General features: G+C 33.8%; 2 protein-coding genes across 3 annotated transcripts; one reads left to right on the forward strand and one right to left on the reverse strand.

Annotated features, from left to right (window-relative positions):
* Positions 1-1,383: 1,383 nt before the first annotated feature.
* Positions 1,384-3,230, forward strand: LOC141827902 (myb-related protein MYBAS1-like). The gene is made up of 3 exons (XM_074715246.1): positions 1,384-1,570; positions 1,710-1,839; positions 2,736-3,230. Exons 1-3 carry the CDS (start codon positions 1,438-1,440, stop codon positions 3,085-3,087), a joined length of 615 nt encoding a protein of 204 aa, XP_074571347.1. The 5' UTR covers positions 1,384-1,437; the 3' UTR covers positions 3,088-3,230.
* A 1,018-nt stretch (positions 3,231-4,248) lies between these two features.
* LOC141827887 (E3 SUMO-protein ligase SIZ1-like) lies at positions 4,249-25,561 on the reverse strand. 2 transcript variants are annotated; one of them, XM_074715236.1, is made up of 16 exons: positions 25,262-25,561; positions 23,922-24,002; positions 22,921-22,963; positions 19,581-19,659; positions 19,271-19,418; positions 15,598-15,731; positions 15,330-15,398; positions 13,214-13,301; positions 11,901-11,976; positions 11,510-11,583; positions 10,539-10,646; positions 8,597-8,755; positions 7,318-7,422; positions 7,160-7,240; positions 5,906-7,085; positions 4,249-4,884 (listed from the first exon to the last, which is right to left on the reverse strand). In XM_074715236.1, the coding sequence occupies exons 1-16, from the start codon at positions 25,283-25,285 to the stop codon at positions 4,733-4,735; spliced, it is 2,601 nt and encodes an 866-aa protein (XP_074571337.1). In that variant the 5' UTR covers positions 25,286-25,561; the 3' UTR covers positions 4,249-4,732. The 2 variants fall into 2 exon arrangements, with proteins under 2 accessions (XP_074571337.1, XP_074571330.1); XM_074715229.1 differs by having other exon boundaries at positions 4,249-4,887.
* Positions 25,562-25,795: the final 234 nt, after the last annotated feature.

Genomic DNA, 25,795 nt, shown 5'->3' on the forward strand with positions numbered 1-25,795 from the left:
TTTTGCATCTCAAAAAACTAAAAAATTTAATTTTATATAAAAAATTTATTTTTAAAATTAACATTTTAATTTATTTTAAAAAAATTTTAAATCCATCATTGTCGATCTCAAAGGGGGCAGCCCGGTGCACGAAGCTCCCGCCATACGGGGTCTGAGAAAAAGGATCCATTGTCGATCTCAAGTTCGAATAAAAAAGAATGAATTTTTTTTAAAAAATAATAATAATCATTTAAAAAAAATTTGCCTAGAATCTTCAAAAGGCTTGAGCCGCTCCTGGACGGTTGTCACGTACCATTCAAACCGATTTAAAATCAAAATTGAATCAAACTCAGTTCGCTGGGTTCGATGTCTAACCGGCTTGTGTCTGGATGGGAAGGGATAGCTCAGTTATGAGCTGGCAATTAAATGTATAATTTTTAATTTATTTATCTTAAATTTTTTAATTTATAATTATTCTACTTTTAACTTATTAAATGTATTAATTTCATTTAACCTTGTAATATATTTTATCTTATTTTATCTTTTTATCCGTTTAATATTAAATTTATAAAAACTATTTAATTTATATGATACATTAATCTGTAATGAGTTATAATTTATTCAATAAAAAATTATATAAATAGTATAAATTATCTTGGAACATATAAAATAAATTAAAAATATATAATTTTTATGATATATATATATATATATGTTTGATTATACTAAATATAATGATATTAATATTAGCTAAAAATTATTAATGTCACAAAAATAAGATTATTTAGAAATAATATAATATTTTTTTCCGATCCGGTTATATTCTAAATGGATAGATAGACAATTTAAATCGTGGATTTCAAACTACGATAGATCTAATAAGTGGAGAATATGGTTCTTATTCCATCTGTATTTGCTGGATTATTAAAATTAGAAACTATGTGATTAGTATTTTAATTGTTGTAATGTAACTTAAATTTTCTACCCGCAATATTGAAAAAAAAAGATAGGGTATTTAATAATAATGAAACATTGAAAGATATTTTTTTTAAAAATAATCAAACGTTAAAAAAAAAAATTAACCCTTAAAAGAAAAACATTAAAATAGATATGACGTAATGATAAAATTGTATGATCTGGAAATAAGAAAACGTTTTAAAGGAAAAGCATTAATTCCACATGAATATTAAATAAGATATAAAGATAAAGATAAAAAGCTGAGCAGTAATCTAAGGCCAAAAAAGTGACACATGTCAAAACTCTATTTAAAATTTTTTATTTCTTTTTTTTTTCATTTTGATGTAGTGCGTTAGAAAAATACTATAAATGTTAAGAAAACAAAAGAAATGCTAGAAAAAAACAGCACCTTCCTCCTATCATTAATCCCGCCTATAAATTGTTCGATGGAATGCTCGACCCACGTTTGATCTCAGAATTGTCCCGTGGGCGGCACTGGCGATGATGGCGACGGCGACAGCGACGGCGACGGCCACGAAGAAGGGCCCGTGGACAGAGGAGGAGGACGCGCGACTGGTGTGGTTCGTGCGCTTGTTCGGCGAACGCCGATGGGATTACTTAGCGCAGGTATCAGGTTTGAGCGGTGGTGGGGGATCCATGAAGGCAACCGACCATTAATTAGGGTTTTAGGAAGCGATCCATGATCGGCGTAATGTTTTTTTTTTTTTTGAGTTAATTTGCATGGTTGCGCGGATGTATGTGTGTTGTTGTAGGGCTCAACAGGCCGGGGAAGAGCTGCAGGCTGCGCTGGATCAATTACCTTCATCCCGGACTCAAGCATGGTAGATTCACCCCTGAGGAAGAGCAGCTCGTGATCCAACTCCATGACAAATGGGGCAACAGGTTTGAGTTTTTACATGAGTGGTCTAAAGGATTTTCTTTTCCCTTCCTTCCTTGTCTGCTGAGCTAATGTTGTGCTTAAAGTTAAGAAGCCTGGATTTTGGAGGAAACAAACAAAGTCTTTGAAATTCTTAACTTGTATGATACGTGCAAAGATTTGATCTTTCTCTTCCTTGGTTAAACATACCCTGTATACAAAAAGTCTAGCAGTTTGTTTGGGAGAGTTAGTTTGGGTGATTGAAATTGACATCAGACCCACTGTTTAATCTGTAGTTTAGTTGTTATTCTATGTGTTTGGAATACTAGAAGCTTTTAAAATTTTATGGGCAAAAGCTAGGATTTTCAACTCTTCACCTGGTTCTTTGATTGAAAGTAGCTAAGTACTCTTCGTTTTTCTTGAGCCATAAGAATCAAAATTAAATTCTTGAAATTTTCATCTATCCATAGTTTAGTGTGCTTATTTCCTATGCTGGCACACTTATCACCTTTGTATTTGTTCAATCATTTTAACTAAATAACTCAAAGTATCAGAAGGAGAGTTCAATGATCATCCGAAAATGAAAGTTAACTGTTTTTTTTTCCTTTTGTTCATATAGTTACAGATTAGAAATGGTTTGTATTTATATCCTTTCTCTCTTATGTTGATTCTAGTTTCTTAATTGAAATTTGGTGGATAAAGAGAAATTTAGGCTTGAAGAAACCTGAAAGTACTGATCTCTTATTGAAACCTGGAGATAGTTGAGCTGCACAATTAGTTCTCCGCTTCACCAAGTTCATGCATAGTTTTGATCCGTTTTATGCTCAATTTCAGTGGTAAAAGAGACATAATTAATCTACTATGTAGCACAACCACAGCTTCCAGTCTCAGTTATTTCTCATCACGCATGATGAAACTGCAGGTGGTCTCAGATTGCCCGTTCCCTCCCTGGTCGTACCGATAACGAGATCAAGAACTACTGGAGGACTCGCATGCGCAAGAAGGCACAAAAGTTGAATCTATTGAGCTCCCCATCCTGCTCGTCATCTTCATCATCTTCCTCTGCTAACATCTCAAAGCATGAGATAGAAAGCATGGTGGAAGAAGGTACTTCTGCTGCTGCAGCAGCATTTGAAGTGTACGAGGGCGTGAAGGTCTACAACATGGATCAGATATGGGATGAGATTGCTGCCTCTGAGTCGTTTTGCGAGGTGGAAGATGATGAGTTCAAGACGAACACGAGTATGGATGATGATTTCATGCACGAGTTCTAACTCTCGACCAAAGCAAATAGCTCGTTTACTTTCGCTGATGGATTAACTAATTGACTCTGTTCTTGCTTTGTCCATACCCAATTTGCTTTTGTAATATAAGCTTGATCTAGGACTCAGAAATAGGATCCTTTATGAGCTTGTAACCTTGTTTGTTGATGACAAAGTGGACATGAAGATGATGTGTTTAAGACATGAAAATTTGTTCTATGTAATCTTTTCTTTGACATACTGAACTCTGGTCGATCAAAAAATTTTGTTCAGATTTTTCTTAACTGTGTTTTTTTCTTGTGAAAGGATAATACCTTAATTATGATACAGTAAAATACAAATGGAGGAAGATAATGCACAGTAGTTGTGACAAGCCATCAGTGCACTACTCCAAAAGCTTGGTGGGTGCTTTGGCTGATCTTAGCATGAATTGTCTTTAGACTAAACTAGGGCGGCTAGTGCTTCATCACGAGACAAAACTGAGGTCAGACTTCCTTTCTATCACAATAATTTAACACTTAAAACAGTGTTATTGCAAATGTTAAAATGGAGGATATCTAAATGTAATCAACATTAGTATTTGTTTTTCCAATACACTTAATTTAAACTGTTGCTTTTTCAAAGGATAAAATAAAGTAATAGTCAGATAAAATTTGAAATCACTAAAACTTGCATCTTGGGGTTTTATTTTTAGAATAAATTGAGATAAACATCCTATTTTAAATAGTGGAGAATGGTTATCTGCTTGGCTAATTAAGATTAGAACTTATCTAGCTTACGTTGCTTGTAGACAGATAACGTAAGATAATGTTATGACCTACACTTTAAGGGGCACATAAATCCAAAAGAATCGTAACCACGTCAAACCGCCCATGATTTAGTAGTGTTTCTAAAGTTTTATGATAAAATTGTAACTTAGATTAACATCCCCCATCAATGTGGTTAAATAATGGTTCATCAGTCGAATGATATATATGCTATATTGAATCCTGAATGTTGGGAAAATCTAAAGCATTTCTAATGAAATAAATATTTATCCTTCACACGAGTTTTCCAAATTGGTCCCAAAATTATCCTCAGTTTTGTAGCTGTGTTATTAGCAAATTTCAAATCAGTCTGGTGTTCTTCAAGTAGTTAATTTAGTGTTTTTGCAAAAGATTAATGTCCAAGCAATTGATCCATAATAGTTTGATTGATTCAACCACACAGATGGTTGAATTGAAACAGGCCATTCATCACAAGACTAGAACACTACACTGTTATGCTTAAATGGGCTTCACATTCTGAAATTTCCAATATGTTTCCCATCATTTTATTTGTAGCAACAGGATATCAGAACTACAAACGAAATAAATTCTAGAAACTAAATACAATATACAAGCCAAGCCACCGATTTGGCGCGAATCAACCAACTGGGTCGAGTACATCGGTCAGATCATAGACGCCCAAGATTCAAGTAGACCTGGCAGTATTGATCAGTAATTTGGAAAAGACAGATGAACGATGAAACAGCAGAAACTCCATCGGAATTTATACTGGTCGGGAGACAGCAGGTAATCTTTCTTTCTGTTCAGGGAAGATTCACCAGTCTTCAAGCAGCAAAATAGATGAAGACACTCTCCAAAAAAAGCAATCACAACAAGAATATCCTCAATATCTAATTAGAATCAGAGTCTATTGGATCTATTGGCATGTACAACAATCGAGCCCTAGCAGACCGGGGCTGCTTTGGATGTGAGAAAGGATTGCAAAATCTTTCTAAATTTGATTTGCTGGCTCCATTTCCACTACTCATGCCCAATAATAAAGCTGCTGCACCGTAAGATGAAACAAGACAACAACGACCAGTAAAACACTGATAATTCAAAAAAGTAAATTGGATAACAAGTCATAGATGGAAACAATGACAAGTGTAAATATAAAAGCAAAACCATAAACATATTGAAGCTAAGAGCAAGGTGAAGTAGAGGGTAGCAAAATAAAAGAATCAACAGGACTAAGCCAGACTGAGGATGGTTATAAAATAATCATATATATGCACCTTCAAAATTTATGTACACCTGTGTTATATAAAATAGAAGAATTAGCTCTCTCAGCCATGTTAAGCAGCCGATGGTATGAGCGCCAAGCACGGATATGGTTCTAGGTAATCTTGCACCATAATTTCACAAAATGTTTAGGCATCGGAATGTCAGGTGTCTAATGTGAGTACTGGGATAGAGGAAGAGGCCAAGAAGCGTAACATTTCACTGTCTAGAAAGCACATAAAACAGGACCATACTTATACTAGTAGTATAGCTTTATGGGAGTATAAACAAAAGAAGTGCCCAAAACAATATAGCTTAAAATTCAATTAAACATCCGACGTTTACCAGGATAGAAGAACAGTCCAACTATCATAGCATTTATGCCCTAAGAGCACATAAAATATGCACCTAGTTTTATAGCAACTAATGAAGTTTATATTGCAGATAGCATATACAACAGTAAGTGTGCCTGATCAATATATCTTAAAATTCAACTGAAACAAAAGAATGCCCAAAATTTGAACTACAAAGACACTAAAGTGAGGTAGTAATTCAAATTTACTGAAAAACAGAGACATTTCTTGTTACTATAAATGTTTACATATGACCTAGGTTATGTAGTTCCTGTATCATAAAGGCAATGTGAAGCATGGATCAAGAAGTTGAACCTTCGACAACTAGAAGTCTACAACATAGAAAAGAGAGATTTAATGTTAAAACTTGTTATGATTAGTTCGTGTTCTAGAAATATTGAAGCACACGATATAGAAGCAGTGCAACCATTTTATTGGGTAGGTACAAACCTGTTTCTTCCAATGGCTCAATTCTCTTATCCCTTGATGAAGACTGCTGCTTTGGCCTTGACCTATTAACAGAAGTAGATTCATTACTACCTCCAGCGGCAAGCGTAAGTGATATCCAGTCATCAGAAGCTGCCCCATTTGGCACTTCTAGGTGTTCATTCGCGCTACACTGCAGAGGAGCAGAAGTTGGCTCGGCAGGTAGAAAAATTTGCAGAGAAGGGTCATTGCTGGGAAATGCCAGAGGATTATCAATCAAGGTTCCATGGACCTCAGAACGTGAATGACAAGCAGAATAGTCTATGGTTTCTGAAGCACCCCCCAAACTACCATTGGATGCTAAATTATACCCATGAACTGATGTACAGTCAAGGGTATTATGTGCAACATCTAAAGGATCTTGTACTTCACTGTTCATTTCAAATAGTTGGAAGCCAGAACTCGTTTGAGGGCACGTTTGCATTGGCCAAATCGGTATGTCAAAATCATCAGAACTGTTTTCAAATAAACCAAGACCAGAACTCCCAATAGTTGCAAGACCGGTGTCTTCAGTGTATCTTTCTGAAACACCAGTATGGATTGAAAAAGGAATTTCACTATCAACCGTAGGACGAGAATCATAAGCAGCTTTAGGGGAAATTAAATTAGGTCTGTCATCATAATCATCAGAGTCGCTAAGAATGATAATATCTGCATTCTTTGATGATGCAGGAGGGTCTCCACTCTCAATATTGTATGTTGGATCAAAATCAAGATTTGGATAATCAAGATCATGGCCACCATTCAAAGAAAACTCATAATTCTGAAGAGTATCTTGATTGTCACTTTGGCCTTCCACATCTACATAACTACCAGCTGGACTACTGCTCAAAGGGATTATTGGACTGTGATCATCATGTTCAGTGAAAACATGAGTAGGAGAGGACAGAGGCTTCTTACTGACCTCCCAAACTCCCTCTCGATTTCGCTTTAACCTCAAACTTGTATGCCCTTTTGGAGTATCTTCCTTAACAGGTTTTATGTCCCCCAATTCAGCCTTAACCTCTGTGTGTGTATCAACAGGAAGGGAACTATCAGGCAGATGCCACTTAGAAAGACTGGTACATACACCCTCATTCTTAACACGCCAGGAACCATCAGGTTTAACATCAATCTCAGTTACATCTTCTCCACAATTTTGCAACTGTATCAAAAGGGAAAAATCAATAAAAATTGATTAAATAAACAAACTATAAGTTAATTGAAAAAAAAACCAACCAAGGATGTAATGCGATTGAAAAAGGGATCAACAATGATGTTCTCAAGGGAATAATTCTGGAGACATATTGGGCATTGCCACTGCATCAAAAAAAACAAAAAGAACTTGGTATCAAGTACATAATTAACATGTAAAGACAATTATGTACAACAAAAACCTTCCGAGAGCGTTGATTAAGTTCCACAAAAGCCTCTAAGTCAAAACATCCCATGTGCATGCAAGGCTTAAACCTGCCTGCTGTCCTTATCCGAGATCCACTCATCTGTCGAAAAAGGTAATTTACAGTTAAAAGAAATCCTTCCACAAATTGATGGTTTCAATAAAATGCCTGCATAATGGGCATGATACAACCAGGATTCCCATTCTCAGGAATGGACCAGAAAGTATAAGAGGAGTACATTGAACAGGCAGTTCTATGCTGAAGCAATCTCCCAGATCATGGTAAACTAAATTTAGTTCTGCTGTTTTCAGTTTGGTATATCAAAAGGGTAGCAAAGCATTATGTTGCAAATCACATCTGGATTTGGGCAAGGGATATAGATAGATAATATCATAATTACATGTGATGACACTAGAAGAAAATGTGTGGGATATGTGCATTGAGGAATTCTATGGGCATTAAAGCAGTTCAATCAGGATATATCTATATTTTTTAGAAAAAGTATTGCTTGATATGCTAGAAAAGGTTGGTATGAGAAGTCCCAAACATGTCAACACTTTTATGGTTTCAAAAGTTGAGTTAATACAAAGATAGAGGAATCATTATCTGACTCAAAATTATCAAAACCTGGGTGGTAAATAGAATTAACTTAGGGATACTAGATATCTACCATGTTATTGTGCCCTAGAGCGAAATCCAATATCATGAAAAAGTATAAAAGCATAATAAAATATCAAAAATACATGATATAGTAGCCCTCACTACATTTAATTGTATTTGGCTAAACCAACTAATATAGAAGTTGAGCAATAATCTTACTAAACCAATGAAGCTATATGACCCCTATATCATGGTAACAAAGTTATGCATGTGGTCTCCAAGTCAGTGTTTCAAGAGAGGAAAAAAAATGCCAATAGGTTGCCATTTAATTAAAAAACAATCTAAGGCAATGATTAACTCATTTGATAATTCCAATAAAAACTTGGAAGATTTATTAAGTCTTTCAGAAGTCCTACAAAAATTGAATATATATGCAATAGGTGGAGATTCAGAAAGCTTGATGAATAGTGTTGAAGACCTACTTGTAAACTGTAATTATATTTATATACAAGTAGAGGGGCTTCTGAGGGTTTTGAATTTGATTCTTGGCCATTGGCTGATTCCAAAAATTAAATTATTGCCCAAGGAGACCACCAAACAAGATAATAGCTCAATTGGTGTTACTTAAATAATATTGCATGATATGAACATTGATAGTCTAAGATCTTCCACGTACAGGACAACGGAGATTGACTGTAACACAATCAGCAACCACTTCTACATCACTATCTTCAGCATCATCAGTAGCAGCTCCACCACCAATGCAACGACAGACACGGGCAAGTGCAGTTTCAAAGCTTTCACCATCTTCCTCCTTCGGAACCAAACTACGAACCTGAAACAAGTAAGAGGAACCTTAGAAAAGGAAACAGCAAGTTCCAAATAGCAAACAAGCTAACAAGATAGAAGACTAAAAGACATGAAAAAAATAAGAGATAATGGTTACATTGTGAAAATTCAGAAAAGGTGGGAAAATGGAAATAAAAAGTCAAGACGGGGGCCTGCTTATACTATAAATTTCTCTATATTTCCTGTTTCAACTGGAAAGAAATGGTGAGAAGTTGTTCAATTGAAATTTAAACAGGCCCTTCCAGTTGCCATCTTAGAAATGTCAGTAATAGTTCTCTGTTGAATGTTCAATTTTGGTGAGATTTTGAAAAGGTAGTGTTAATCTCATTAGGTTATTATCCCAATCGTGCAATATCCTTTTTAGGGCATGTCCATTTGGTTCAAAGAAAATTAAGCCAAAGAAAAAGGATCCAACATGTAGTAGTAAATGTTTTACAAATTGAACACAACCAAATTACCATAAAACTGAACGGAACAAAATGTCCCTGAGGATGTGTTATCCTACAAGGGAAGAAAACCTAGAAGGAAATAAGGTGACAGAAACATTTTCCAGTTACAGTGTTCCTCTCTTTCCCTTGATGGAAAAGCTGAAGGAGGAAAAGATGGGGGAAATATTTATCCAGCTTTCCATTACATTACTTCCATCCAATTTAATCAGGAATCCCCTTCTCGCATGGAATGGATCTCAAATGTGAGCTTAAAATAATTTTAAAAATCATTTAAAATCTACTTCTAGTTATGTTTTTCTTTTTTTTTTCATCTTTAATGAATAAAATTTTAAAAAATTTCCATCCCTCTCTCTTTCCGTCAAAGGAAAAAAATTGAATGGAAAATATTTCACAATCTTTTTTCTGTGATTTTTTCTCTCTACCGTTTTCTTCCCCTAGCCGTTTCTTTTTTTTTTTTTTTTGGGTAAGAAATCAGAGGGTTTAGTTTGGATCACTTAAATGTGCATTGAATATATATATAGTTCTTATTTAAAATAGTTAATTGTAGCTACTTCTTGAATAGTTAGGCTTTTCAATTGGTACAGTTTGAAATTAAGAAAACTGAAGATAAACATAAATTTGAATGAATGTTTGGCTACATTCAGTTCAAATTTCTTGGTTTGTACCAAATAAGATTTAACCAACTAAAACAAATCAAGCTAAAATACCAACCAAACCCAATTCATATTGTTTGCAAATCGAACCAAATTTAAACTTTTAAGGCGTTAGACCAAAACCGAACCTTTGACTTCAGATTGGAACATATATTGTAATACTTACTTTAAAGTTTTAACTATTAGTAATTTCAGAATAAAAAGCTATTTAGGAATTTACAAGTAATTAATATTTACTTTAGCTACAGTATGACAATTTGGAATGTTTGAAATTAAACAAAAACAGAACCAAACATTTTTTTTATAAATTTAAATGCATCAATATGCTTCTTTTTCTTATCCTGAGTTTTCTTGCAAATAAGAAAATTTTCTTTCTCAATTTCATTGCAAAAAGATCCACATTTCTGGAGAACTAAACAGATCCTCAGTTTCTTCAAGACGGTATTTTCTAAGCTTAACTACATGATAATGTGTCCCTAATAATATGATAACAGCTCAGTGCTTGACATAACTATTTAACGAAGAATATGTTAATCCTTGCATATTAATAAGATAAGTGTGTATGATACAATAATTAATTTTTTAAATACCCAGAGGACTAGACCAGCAAACTAATGCAACACCATCAGAGTCATTTATAAGATGCAAGACAAACTAGAACAAATACCTGATGCACTGACCTCCTCCTTACAAGTCTGATTCCAAAGCAGAATACTCGAGTATCACGCCATGATAAATTAATTTTGTTGATTCCTTCCTTGCAGAATGTATTGATCTGAAAAGACCAAATAAAACAACTGAAGGAATAATTAAACAGGAAGCCAAAAATGCTTAAGATAAGCAATTCAAAGAATTAGCTCACATATTGGTACACTATGTGATGTTATCTTCTGCAATTTACATGATATTTGCAACATTAAGCTATGAGGTGTATGCAGAAAGAAGTTATGACGCCATATTGCCAGTCATACGATGCCTAGTCTAGGCATATCTCTTACCTCCAATGTGATTTTCATGCATGTGCTTGTGGATATAGAGGTATCAATTATGAGAAAGCCTGGCACGTGTTCATCACACTTATACAGTTCCAAAGAACAATATTAAGAGCAAACAAACGGTAAATTGTTATAACAGGTGGTTTAACTTTGATAAGTATACTTTCTTCAATGCCTATGCACACTTCTACAAGCAAATGGCACATAAAAGAAATCCACATGGGTTTAGCTCATTCTTAAAATTAGTGAAACTTGAATAAATAACCAACCTATGCACACTTCTACAAGCAAATGGCATATAAAAGAAATCCACATGGGTTTAGCTCATTTTTAAAATTAGTGAAACTTGAATAAATAACCAAACTAGTACAATGACTAGGTCTTCCAGGACCTATGTAAAACAAGAGTATAATGCAACTGCACTTTCCAATTAAATCTCCTTTATACCACTAGAAGTGATAGTTCCAACTTCCAAGAGCAAAAAGCTGGTTCAAAAGACGCATTGATAACATAGCACAGGCAGCAAATAATTGATTTACAAGGCATAAATTCAGACCATCCACGGGATGATTGATCAAAGTTTGTTATTGTTGTAACACACTTCAAATGGTAATAATGTGCCTCAAGGAACGAAAGGACTGACCAGTGGACCATCATCCCGGCCGTTGATACCCAACAACTGAGACCCTGGTCTGTTTACCACCCGGACTGCAATCCCTGTGGAAAATGGAAGCATCAGCGTACATATAGCCAATATATTCAAGCATGCCAAATTTTCCCTTGGTATAATGCCAACATATCATCACAAGATAATTTATTCAATCTGCAGTAAGCAGAGCATTAGAAACTAGACACTGGTGATCCCTAATTCACTATCCATCATTGCAAATCTTAAACACATGAAAAAATGGGAAAAGTTTAGATGATGAATGCAAAGCAAAACACAATAAACAAACTCAACAAATTTACATTAATGATAGACAAAAAATGCCAAACATTATCAAAATATCAGCAAAAAATCAGAATGTATGTACCATTGACTTGCAATTCTGCAAACTGTGGCCAGTGCATTCTGAATGGAACCTTATCATTGAGTAGTAGACACCAAACCTGCACAATATACACAAGCAAACTGATCCATTGTAATCCTCTTTTTTCTTAGTATCATACGCCAGCAGCAATACAAGTGTTGATGATGAGCCAATAGCAGAGGCAGAAAAATGTTAGTAGTAGAAATATTGGCAGAGCAGTGATAGGAAAAAGTGGAAGAAACAATCCTGGTAAAAAAAACATGTACAGTCGCGATCTGTGCTGAGTTTCATGCTTTGTTAGGGATGATGATATTTAGGTTCCATGCCATACTGACACATGGCATGCTTAAAAGCATTTCAATATCAACTCAAATGAGTTTTAATCTTATAATATTCTTCCACTTACCTTAGTTTCATACAAATATAAACTTATAGCAATTATAAAGTCAATTGAATTAAAATTTTAGAATAGAAGTTCCAAATATATTACATGCCTCCCGACTAAATAATTATACCATGCTAATACCAATATAAGTGTTGCATGGGATGAAACCATTGGTTGTTATAGCATCTAATTAATCACTTAATTTTTCAAAATCTATGATAAATAATGCTCCCAGACATCTAATACTACAATTGATCTCTCCACATCTACAAACATTTCTTAGTTAACCACAAAGTTAGACTTGACCGGCCGGCACAGGGTATAGGTATAGGATACATTTCAATATCAGCCAGTTTTGTGTGGGTACATATCCCACTACCCTTGGGACAATGTTGTATCCCATTCAATAGTGTTTGGTCAGGTCAGCAAGCTTTAATTATGAAGATAAAAATGGTGAATGCCAATTGGTGTGGTTGGTAAAGTTACAAATATTACAAAATTGATGAATGCAAAATAAAGTCACAAGTTTCATGTTGAAGAGAATGGTGCAAATGCCAGCCAGGAATGAATTGATTAGGATTAAAGTGGAGGTTAATACTTAATACAACTAGAGAAACCAAAATAGAACTCTTGTGCCATTAGGCCCGAGTATAAGGTGCTTGTCACAATGGATGTCTTAGTTATATCATCTTATGAAAGAATTTGCACATATCTCGTACACCACTACCAGAAAATTTGAGTAAAGATCAAGCATATTTCAAACGATCACTGTACTACTGATATGTCTACCCTACTAATTAAAAATATAGACTAACCTCACAGCCATATGCAGTAAAATAAAATGTTCTTGTATTCTTATGTCTGCCCTTATTTGGACCACCTTGTCACACTAATTGAAACTCCATAAAAAAAAGAAAGTCCAGAAGCCAACCTGGAGATCACACTCATTCCTCTGTGTCATTTCTCTATTTATTCTTGAAAATTGAAAAGTTCTTTCGACGCTCTGTAATGTGACTGTGCTGAAAATTTAGAAGAAACACAAAAAAAGAAAGGGGTGGGTATGATATAAACAAGCATAAATGTTAACAAGCATAAACAAGACAACCCTACCACCAAGTATGTAGAACTTCATAGGGATAATAATTAAAATTTAGGTCTCCTCTGCTCTAATAAATAAGTATAAAATCACTTGTAATTGTTTATTGTTCCCTTGGTCGTTGGGTTCATTTGGTATAATTGTATAGAGATCCAAGGAACGTTTGCAAGGGAAACTACAGCCGAGATCATTATTCCAGGTAACTAAGAAAAACATATTTGAATGATTAAGTTTAAAGTTTAAGATTTTGGTTTCAGCATCAATCCAAAATATTGTTTTAGTGTCAGCCTGTATCACCACGATACAGGTTTTCTTCTACATTCCTCCCTAATTTATTGTGCTTCATTCCCTCTTGTCCATCTTCCTATGCCTCCCCTCCTTCCCTAGTTTATTTTGGCCAGTCCTAAGCTATGAGAGGATAAGAAAGAGAGAGAGAGAGAGAGAAAAGAGTATGAATGAGATAAGTGGAAAAATATGTATTAGTTACATTATCAGATTAGTGATAATAACAGATTATTAATTCGCTATTTCAAATTCTCAACAATATTTATTCGAATGTGATTATCATTAGGAGGTGCTAATTCATATATAGTGTCTGGATGGTTAAGCAGACATTTAAATTTGTGGGGCTTTGCCCATGTGAGTTCGAACCCTGCTATTGAAGCCAGATGGATTAATTTTAGCACTCAAAGACGATGGCAACAACCACAACTTAATGTCAATATTAATCAGACAAACTAAAATGTAAAAACACATGCAACTACGATTACAATTTGTATTACATGCCAGACACTTCTGCATTACATGCCATAGCGCCATATTACGGAATCAAACCCAAAGCCTTGGACAGATGGTTAGATACTTTAACCACCTGAGGTAGCAAGTAAAAGAGCCAGCCCCTTTTTTTGGTTGCACATATTTGTAGAGTTTTTGCATCTGATTACTAGAGATAGTAAATCACTGAAGTTGGTACCAATAATGGAAACACATAATTATCAGATACAAGGAGAACGAACATTGCTCACTTATTACTAAAAGTAATTGACAAAAAGGTAACTATGTTGTTAAAAACTTAATTGAAGAATTTACATGAGGATCATTTGGTTTGTGGATTTTAATTCCCATGACTTGGGAATTTATGGAATCTTGAGAAACCCATGTTTGGTACTCTATGGTTTTCAATTCTCGAGGAATATCCAATTCCCAAGCCAAGACTATGAGTTTCTTAATAATCCTATAGGATGATATTTTATCATTGTTGTCTTCTTTATGTGAGGTTTGATAATGTTCACAATAACTATATTTTCCTCTTAGTGACCTCTCATTTTAATACCTCATGCTTACCTCTGACCATGCCAAGCAGATTGTTTCTCTATCTTATTCAATTAACAAGAATAATTTTGTAAAACAACATTGCGGTATTCTTTAGGTAAATTAGAGTACAATTTGTGAAATTTGCATGAGTTACTCAAAGAAAAGGATGGAACATTTAGGCTTTCCCATTAAATAAGTCATTAACTGACAAGTTTTGGCATTTTTCATTGGCCTCCAATGCTTTATTTACTTCTCATAATTTAAATAAGATCTTTGTGATCATCTTATTTTAATTTATGAAGACCTCAACACATTGGAACTAGACGTTGAAGTACCCAGGTCATTGAAGCAAGTCAACTAGATATATGTGGTATAAACAAATTTATAAAAATGTATATCAGTGGTATTTGACTATCCATCCCTCAACTTCAGAATCTAGAGCGTGGAACATCACAGTAAAAAAAAACAGAAGACCAGTACCACAAGCAATTAAATCATCTTATTACTTAAGAAATGCTTTTGTCATGCAATTGTACACTGCTATTTTGAAATTGAACTCAAAGGACAAGCATTCATGAACTACCAGCAAGTCAACTGTTATATACATGTAACAACATTGGCTTACAAGGGGACTCACCCTTCAGTAGTGACGACGGAAGAAATCAACTTTGTAAGAAGTAGTGGCTGCCCTAATCTTACCCAGAATCTGTATTAGGCAACGCAAAGGGTATCAACATTCTGTAATTTGATCAAATGAAACAACAGGGAAAAAGTAAAGCCCCTAGAGCAACAAGATTCATGTATCCTTCTTGTTGTTTAAACATGTCTGACAATAATAAGGTGAGGCTTATAAAAACAATGTTAAAAGTCAATATATGTAATGTGGGAGAGACATAAAAACATACGGATCAGCCCTATTCATTCTGCACAATTCACAATAAAAACAGGATGGAAGCTCAGGCAGAGCACCCTCCACAGATTTTTCAGGTATAATTACACAGCCTATGTGCTGCCACACTCGACATCGAGGATCCATACACTGCAACGAGAAAAATCAATTGTTAATAGCAACATAATGCTTCGGTAAGTATCAAGATCTATGCTAAACATTATTAAAACAATCCTCGCTAGGACATATACAGACATACATGTGCATAAATTAAAAAGATCTAATTCACATATGTAATATGTGCTGCAACAACACATTTGGACCAAACATGCAGCCTCATTAGAGATTTTGTGAGCAATGTAGTGCATGTGGGTCAAATGTTGCTATAATCATTCGTTCATTAACCCAAATAAAGTAAATATACAGTTCAAGCATATTATTATGTGTAGGAATGGACTATATTTGATGGAATAGACAAAGTGAAGAGGACAAATCTTCAAATTTCTGTAAAATATAATGCAAATATGAAGAACACAAAAAATGGAGGGAAAGGTCCATAAAGGCATTCACTAGAAAATACAAGAATTATAAAGCTAAACTTAGAGGTTTAGAAAAATAAGAGTTGTTACATCTAATTTTAAAGCTACCGTGTGACCTTGTGGTCATGAGTTTAAAATGCAGAAATAGTCTCTTACAATGCAGATAAGAATGCATATAATAGACCCAATGTGGTTCGACCTTCTCCGGAACTCCGTATTGGCAGGAGCTTCATGCACCAAGCTGCCCCTTTTTCCTTTTTCCTTTTCTTTATTTCTCCCCTTGCTACAATGTGACCTGTCCACGTGCTACACTTGTTCCCTTTTTCACATGACATGCCCACTTAGTCATGCTAAAATTTTCTTCAAAAGAAGGTCATTTTTGTGAAGTTCTTAGCAAGGAGTTCTTGTCAATTTACAACTTAGGTAAGTTAGTTATAACAATGTCCTACCAATTTCTAGTAAGGAGTCTATAAATCGCTAGAATCGTGAATCCACGTGCTTGATGCTTTCTAGTGAGTCTTTTAAGGTGTGATTATACCAATATTAATGCAACATATCCCATCAGGATTTCAAAGTTAAGTGTGTTTAGGCAAGAACAATACTTGGATAGAGTGTGATTATACAACTACTAATGCAATGGTTGGACTAATGAGATCCTGAAAGGGACATGATGTAATTTGGGTAGTGGTAAACTGTTAACAAAATTCACACACTTCTTATCCATTTATCAACCCAACACCTTGGATCGCTTAGCTAAGCTTTATTACTTCTTACCCATTTATCGACCCAACACCTTGGATTGTTTAGCTAAGCTTTATTAGGAGGTTATAAGATTGCACAAAATGCCATTAAGCATCATATTTAATCACAATCCACATTTTACATTGAAATCTTGACAATTTACAAAAGCTTTTGAGTATTGAGGTGTATTTCAGTTTTGCCTTCCAGCCTCAAACAAATAGTCGACCAAAACATACTATTATATCCTAAAGGATCTTTTGCAAGCTTGTGTGATTAAAATAAATGCATCCTAATTATGGGTCACACACACACACACACACACACACACACACACACACAGGATACACTCCATATTAGGTCGATTGCTAGATGTTCATTTGTTATATAAGATGCGTCCTTTATTAGGTGGATGTTCATTTGTTATATAAGATGCATCCTTTATTAGGTGGATTGTGGATCGTATGCCCTTTATATAATATATATTAATTTTCAAATAAAATAAGATTTTAAAAATGTAAGAATATAAAAGAGAAAATATAAGCAAATGAAGACAACGCCTATGAGAAATAATAAAAACTATTTGGTGATTATTTTATAAAGAGCAGTCCGGTGCATGAAGCTCCTACCAATGCGGGATCCCGAGTAAGGATCGAATCACATTAGGTCAATTGTATGCAACATTACCTTGCATTTTGCAAGAGACTATTTCGTTACTCGAACTTGTGACCTCAAAATCACATGATAATAATTTTACCATTGCGCCAAGGCTCCCCTTCTTTTATACTAAGAGGATATGAAATTACATCGACATGTTGTATATTCATTGTTTTCCTTTATAAGATTTTATATTATGCACATACCCTCTTACACTACTTTACTCTTACGTGCTCACACCTTATTTTCCTTTGATCTCGAGTTAAAGTTAAGGCGATGTTTCAACGTTGGATTTTTAGTTCAGATTAGATTATGCTCAAAGATCTTTGCAACTATGTTGAAAGGTTTTGATCTCATCTTATTTTCTTGTTGCACATACTATTTTATGCATTTTAGTTTTAGTGCATTTATTATTTAATTGGTGACCATTCTATGATTATGATACAACGGTGATATTACAAGGAAGAATCTATCCCTTATATAGGGACGGAGCCTTCAGGTCATGATAGAGCTCTCTTGGATCACTTAGTTGCAAATCAATGTCTCAAGCCTTGGATTATACCAAATGCAAACAACTTTGATCCAACACCATGGTGATACCGACACATAAATACAATTTGGTAATATTTAGGGCTTACCATAAATCAATAGGGCATTGCATGGTAACAATAAAGTCATGGTATGGCTGGGGTGAAGGTTTGCAAGAGGAAATATGATAATAGGAGAAAGGTAATGAGAGAAAGAGAGAAGACATTGGTGATGTGAAAGATCAGCAGGAAGTGAAAAGAAGAGAAGAGGGTGGTGATTTGAATGAGAAGAGGAATAGAATGAAAACATAGAAGCATGAGAGTATTCATTATTCTTCAAATTAAAGAATGGCCTTAAGAACAAAAACTATCAAAAGTGACTATTACTGCTGATGAGAGTCATAAAGAAGACTGTGATAGAGATGTAATATAGATGATAAAACCATAACTCATAAGAAAAGCTTTCCTAACAGATCACAGATCATAGAACTTGTTTACAAAATCAATATTTGTTAAACACTGCAGGCTTGATTAGAAATAAAATTTTAGGAGCCCAATATTTTAAGGCTTGATATACAATGCGTTTGGTAAAGTTGGTCATGTAAGGTTCTTTGGGATAGAATTGATAAGCAGTTCTTATCATAAATAGTATGCCATGTTAGAAAAGAAACAATGTTGCCTGACAACTTGATCTAAAAGGAATAGAAGACTGGTTTTCCTAATATTTTTTTATCATGAAAAGATGAATTGATCTGCTTATTTATCTTAACAGTGACAATTATCTTTTAAGATAATCACTATAACGTGTAATTAAACCACATTTTTTATTAAAAAAACAAGAAAGATAAAAAAATTGATTTAAACTGCAAGAATTTAATTTTTCCAGTTTTGATTAGTAAAAAGGTCAAATTAGGGCATTGCTGTTCAGATAGTTTACTACAGAAAATAGCAAAAAACAGATTTCTTACATAAAAAATTCTTCATTATGATGTTTTTGGAATCCCATGTTTATGTAAAAGTACATTCTTTTTAGATAATTCAAAACATGGGTTTGAATAAATCTATTCGACTCCAAGGCAAGCAATTGGAAACAATAACCCAAACATTCCTGAGAGAATGATCTAATTATAATCATGTGTCAAAGAACTACCTGCTATAAAACTTATGAACCAAAAACAAGATGCAGCAAGAGATTATTGAACGCAAAACATGAAGTAAGTTTGGTTACCTGAATCGTCGATTCATTATCCATTGAGTTCCTACAGGGACACTGAACTGAACGATAATCCTCTATTTCCTCTTTCGGCTTAATCTGCTTGAAACCTGTGACATTATTCTTAGATGCTAGGTCTGTTGCACCTGACACTTGCATTTTTCTGCCAGATACACAGAGATGTGAGTTTTACACTTTTAATGAAAGAGATTTATTTTTCTCCAAAATTCCATTAGCAAGTTGATAATGCTATGTTGCATCATTCTATAATATATTGAAACAAAAATATGAAAGGCAACATAAATAAGGCCCAGGTTGTTTTCACCTGTAGATATCATCAATTATTTTAGCCACTTCCTCATTGCCCAAAGAAAATCTCCTTCCCCAGATCTGCGACTTGGGAACTAGAAAATGGTAGCATTTGGGGGGAAAAGAACTAGTGTAAGTGAAAAAAGGCATCACAAGAGCAACAGGAAAGGAACATAAAAATACAAAAGAAACATAAAGGGCATTGTTTTCAAATCATTTTGTACATTATATAGGTTTGTAATATATCTTGGAAACAGTTTGCAAAAATGTGAAAATGTTTTTATGCAAGTATCTGGAAGTTCATATATTTGTAATTCCTATTTCAAGGATCAATAGTAATTCCTATTTCCAACAATTAGCAGAAGAGAATGAGAAACAAGCTTACTACATAGCAACTATAAGCACAGAAATGTTCAGGAAAATGCAAAGTAATAACCACAATGTACCATGCTAAATACGTAGTATCACATTTACCAATAGGATACATGGACATCAGCTATAGCTATATCAAATATACATTTTTAAGAAAATTTAACGTGTTCATATTATTTAAATTAACAAAGAGTTTATGAAAAAATAATATATATATATATATATATATATATATATATATATATATTTATATAACTGTTGACCATAACAAAATTAATCTATTGCTTAAATTTTATTAATCACATTAATTAAAGATACATAATGACATAATCATAAATTACACAATGATTACTCTTTAACTAAGTTAAGAAAGAATAGACTGAATAGTGAATCCATTTGCTTATAATAGACATAAATCAAAGTAGTAAATAGAAAATTGGCTAATTCAATTATGAAAAATGATTCAAAATTCTTCTAGATTAATTACAACTGCAATTAATTTCAAGGGTGGAGCCGGCCAATTGAAAGTGGCGTTAATTGATCCCACAATTTCTCAACCCAAAATAGTATCATGAGCCTCATGTAGAAAATAAAACATTGAAACAGATATTTATACTCGACATCACTACAAGTTAGAATATGTAACCCAACACCATTTAAATTTGAGCAAAAATCAAAATGGTGCCCCTTTTATTGGAATTGTCAAAGGGACACCCCTTTTTGATTTATTATCAAAAGGGCGCCCTATCCCATATCAGTATATTTTTTGTTTCCAAAATTATCCTTATTTTTTGGCACTGTTATAGCAGCTACGGGTTTATAACTGCCACAATATAAACACTTCAACTCTGATCAACACTAATAAACTGCGTTGTAGCAGCTATAACTCATAGCTATTACAATATGGGCACTACATCTCTTGTCAACACCGGTCAACATTATATTATAATAGTACAACACTAATAATACTATGTTGCAGCAACTACAGTTTATAGTTCTTGTAATATGAACACTTTCTCTCTGATCAACGCAAGTCAACATTATGTTATAGCAACTATGAATCATAACTACTACAACATAACTATTTTATTTTTGATCAATACTAGTCAGCATTATGTTGTAGTAATTATGGGATCATAGCTACTACAACATAAATAGTTTATTTCTGATTAATACTAGTCAACATTATGTTGTAACAATTATGGGATCATAATTGTTACAACTATGTGGTTGTAACAAATCGTAGCTACTACAATTGTGTAACAACCAAAACAAAAGTAGTTTCAGAATGTCCTGATAATAATAAATGAAAAATGGGTGTCCTTTTGACAATTCCAATAAAAAGAGGCATCCTTTTGATTTTTTTTCCCTTTAAATTTTGATCCGCCCATTACATAATCAATTATTTTTGTGATAAAAATGTTGGTAAAGGAGCATACAATATTAACTAGAGATTTATTGTATTAGTAATTTAGTATTGATAAGCTTATAATCTTTTTATAGAATTATATGATTTTCTTACACTTTAATGAGTCATGATATTTCAATACTACTACCTTAATGCATTGATTTAGTAATTTTAATGTATAAGTAAATAAGTAATTGGCTAGTTTACATTGAGTATAATTTTTATCTAACCAAAGAAAATCTGACATATATATTTTCTTGTTTTTCATTAATATTTATAATTGAATTTAAGACTAAAATTATATTATACATAGATCTTGAGTTGATTGCCTTGGAGAAAAAAGATATGCCAAGAACAAGAATTGCAATGGCAAATTACTCTGTCCTGGATATAAGACCTAACTTGTCCAATCCAAATTTTGTAGTATGGAGAAAATAGAAAAATAAATGCTTGCAATTAATAACGAGAAAAGATGAGCCCTTGGTTGAAATCAAGAGCTTGATGTAATTACGGTTTGAAGTTTTGGAGGTAGAGGATCGGAGAAACAGACAGACATTTGAATTTCATCTCTGTTGTTTGAGGGAGATGAAAGAGTGTGGATGTCACAGAGTACCCCATCATAGTTGTATTTGTTCACCAGACATAAGTTTGTTGTACTTGATTACTTGATTTATTATCAAAAAACAAACTAAGAAGAGAAGAAAGATATAGGCGCTAATTTAGTCTTTTGGTTGTTCTTTATTATTATAAAATAATTTTAAAAAGAAATTATAAGTGGATCATATAGTAATGCATAGTGAGTAAATCAAACCATGCATTAGTTATCACATGATTGAAACTGGATCAAAATCTCAAATTAAAATTTAAGTTTCGAGTTTAAAGAAAAACTGCTAATTTAGATGGATTCAGCTATATATATATATATATAGTTTTAATTTTTAAAATATATATAATATTACAGTTTAAAAGTCATAGAATTGTCGTCTCAAAAATTAGTTATACAATAAAATGACAAAGGGTGCTAAAAATTACCTGAAAAGAAAAGATACAACATCACTATAGGGTGGCAAAAGTTGACATGTGCCAACCCACAATTTTTGCAAGTTTGGGCTTGAGCCAAACACACTGATCATAAACAGGTTGACTTATGTATGACCCCAAATAAATAGGTCGAGTGGTATATAAGCCACCCTTTTATAAATATATAGATTTCTTAGTAGTAATCTATATGAGTTATAAAAAAGTTATGAATATAATAATATACTTGAATATGAATTATATTTTAAGAATTTGTATATTAAAAATGATTAGCATGTTGTTTGTATTTAAAATTTTCTAAGTCTGTTAAGTTGATCATATCATTCAACCCATTTACCAAAAATATGCAATCACCATATTACTTGAGCTAACAGGAAGTCTAACAACCCTGCAAAGGTACAACTGGCTCAAGGGCAGAGGAACCAATGCAGAGATAAAGAAAAAAGACTTCTGCACAACAAAATGGAGATTGAGATATATGACAACAAGAGTGCATTAGAGTTGTCTAATCTATCAGATAAAGTACAGAAATAAGTACCTTGTTCATCAGAAAGCAATTGTAAAATCCTGTCCACAAGATCCTGAATAGCAACAATAGCCAACCAGATCAGAAATGAAACAAAAAAGTAATAGATAAAAAAAGAACAAAAGAAAGTCTCAATCTAAGAGTTGAGAGGGATACATGATAAAAGAAAACAATTGCAATATATTAGTACATTGTAAGCGGAGGAAGAAGCATTACATGAAGTTTGGTGATTTATGGCAAGTGAAGCATTACATGAAGTTTGGTGATTTATGGCAAGTTCACTATGCCTTCTCTATTGTCTCATTATAGGGCGAGAGGGGCAACATGCAGATTGCCAATAGACAATTGTTTCCATAGGAAGGAGGTTTGTGTAGGTAGAGAGAGAACACATCGATAGGGAAGCACTTGTGAGAGTTTAGGGGAAAAAAACTAAACTGGAATGTGCAGAAAAGAGATGAGGAGGAGGATGGGAGGACACACCATATCAAATTCAGGATCACCTATGAAAATTTTAAAAAAAAAAAACCGTTAAGATTTGGGGAAGGGATTGAAGATAAATTTTTTTAAAAAAAAAATAACCTTAAGATTTGGCATGATCTGGTACCAAACAAGAGAGATAAATTTGTAGTGTGTTGATAAAAGAGAACAACGACATGATAAAAAGGAATCTGATATACTGTCCAATTACTGACGTAGGAAAAAACCTATTAATAGCTAAATATCAATATTACCTCTAGCACTAAAGATGCTAGGGATATGAAATAAAGGAACCAACGGAATGGAACACATTGACAGTCCTTCTTTCAAAGGTTAAGAAATAATTAATATCATCTAGAATACTAATAGACAAATCTTTCAGAACAATTATTTTGCTTCTATGTGCAGAAAAACTAATGCAAATAGATTTTTTTTAAGATAATCAAGTCAATTATATAGTGACAATTTCAGATTGGTTCCCATGACCAGGTCAATTCTAGTACATATATTAAATGTACAGAGTAAGAACTTCTGACCTGCTTTTTTCCTTGTTTTGCAAGACCTAGTTGTGTAAGGACATCCTTAAGCTCCTTTATTCTAAAATTTGCCAGCTTATCCTGACACAAGAGAAGAGTTAAATTAGAATGTGGAAGACAAGTACCAAGACAAGTACCAAGACAAGTACGAAGACTCATGAACCCTCCGACAGACACTCATCATAAAATGAACTAACAATGGCTAGTCAAAAAAAAAAAAAAAAAAGATCAGCACATGCATGGATGCAAAAGAAAACTAAAACATAATGAAAAAAAACATTGCAAACATAAATAACAAAGGCATCAATGTAGGGTTTGTTAAGTAGGCAACAAGAAAGAATTAAACTCTTTCAGGAAAGATATAAATTTTGTAAAACTTGTAAAAATGCCTAACCCAATGTAAGAATGATAAATTAAAATCTGAGACAGACATATACATATTATGAAACAGAAAAGGCTAAGTGTCTTAACTTAGTAAATGTTAACAAAATGTTAATTGAAGGAGGTTCTGGTTTTCTTGAAAGAGGTACCCATAAAGCATACACTACAATTTATTTAAAAAACTCGATGTTGCATCAGTCTATGTCCATAATGCATTAATATTTGCATGTAACATCATATGGTCATAAATCATTTATATTTGCATTATTATGTGTTTACATTTCATCAACTCCAATCTTTTGTTTACTGAATTTCTGTTTCTATTATTCACCCAACAAAAGTTTGAACAACCAGTAGTGAATACTTGGAAACCTCAAAAATTGAAAAACTGATGAGCAAGACAACTTCTGCTCCTGCTAGCAGCAGCACCCTATCGACCATATAAATTCAAGAATGTTCATAAAATGAAGCAACTTACGAGTTCACATATTCCATAGCTTTAACATACAGTGTCAAATCAAAAACAAGCAGGGCATAGAGATGATGCCTTTGTACCTTGTGCAATGTTAAGTGCATCAAATAATAGCTGAATCATACAGTAATGTTATCAGACACAATCTCTAATAACCTGTTTACATATATCCAAATCCTTTCAAATCTGACAAACATAATCCAACAAGGAAATAACTAACGTATGCCCAAACCAATTCTTTGAACAAACAATTAAATCATTAGACTTACTAATCAAGCTAGTTTCCAAATTAGAGGACATAACTTATCTACACAATACAAAACAAGTTCAAATAACACAAAGTATTCAAAAGGCGATTCCGCCTAAAAGCTTGCTCAATTTTTTTCAACCATCATAAGATAAAACACAATGCTGCAATGAATCGGAAAACAGAAATTCCAACCATAATATAAGCACTTATATATCAGCACCAAGCAACATCAAATACCCTGCAGCTGGCAAGCAAATCCATGGTTATGAGATTCGCCAACGGCGAGAAGGCCTCCGGTGCTAGTACGAAAGAAAAATCAGAATTCTCCAAATCGAGGGTCAAGGGTTCGGGCCACCTCGATCAACCTCGGGACCTAGTCTCAGTCCGGAATGTCGATGGCAGTAACTAGAGGTCGGACGGCGAATTCAGCGGGAGGAGAGAGAGGGGCGATCGATCGGAACCCTAGGCAAGGAAGAGCCCGGGAATGTCCCCGTGTCCGTCGGCTCGCTCCCAATTCAACTGATCCAGACCCACGACACAAAACCGCACACGCAAACGCAGATCAACAACGCAAGGCATTACGTGAGGGAGGACAGGGTGGACATAACGCTGTTGCGGACCCAACGCTCGGATTTCAATTGGATTCGTTTTCCGCGATCAGGTCCGCGCCGATTTGCCTCAAGATTAGGTGGTGGTAAGCAACGGACGAGATCAAAACTTACTATGATCTATCAATATCAGCAAAAATTAATATAATTTATTAATATTTTA

Source organism: Curcuma longa, chromosome 1 (genome assembly GCF_044706935.1).
Source record: "Curcuma longa cultivar G26 ecotype Majalengka, Jawa Barat chromosome 1, ITB_CL_G26_1.1, whole genome shotgun sequence".
Lineage (NCBI taxonomy): Eukaryota > Viridiplantae > Streptophyta > Magnoliopsida > Zingiberales > Zingiberaceae > Curcuma > Curcuma longa.

What these genes read in the sequence shown, in the direction of transcription:
- LOC141827902 (XM_074715246.1), top strand. Translation starts at nt 1,438, where the DNA reads ATGATGGCGACGGCGACAGCGACGGCGACGGCCACGAAGAAGGGCCCG. An exon ending in TTACTTAGCGCAGGTATCAG is followed by an intron (nt 1,571 to 1,709) that starts GTTTGAGCGGTG and finishes GTGTTGTTGTAG; the next exon opens with GGCTCAACAGGCCGGGGAAG. An exon ending in CATGACAAATGGGGCAACAG is followed by an intron (nt 1,840 to 2,735) that starts GTTTGAGTTTTT and finishes ATGAAACTGCAG; the next exon opens with GTGGTCTCAGATTGCCCGTT.
- LOC141827887 (XM_074715229.1), bottom strand. Translation starts at nt 25,285, where the DNA reads ATGGATTTGCTTGCCAGCTGCAGG. An exon ending in GGAGGAGGTCAGTGCATCAG is followed by an intron (nt 8,756 to 10,538) that starts GTATTTGTTCTA and finishes TACTTGTTTCAG; the next exon opens with GTTCGTAGTTTGGTTCCGAA. An exon ending in TGAGCCATTGGAAGAAACAG is followed by an intron (nt 4,888 to 5,905) that starts GTTTGTACCTAC and finishes CTTACGGTGCAG; the next exon opens with CAGCTTTATTATTGGGCATG.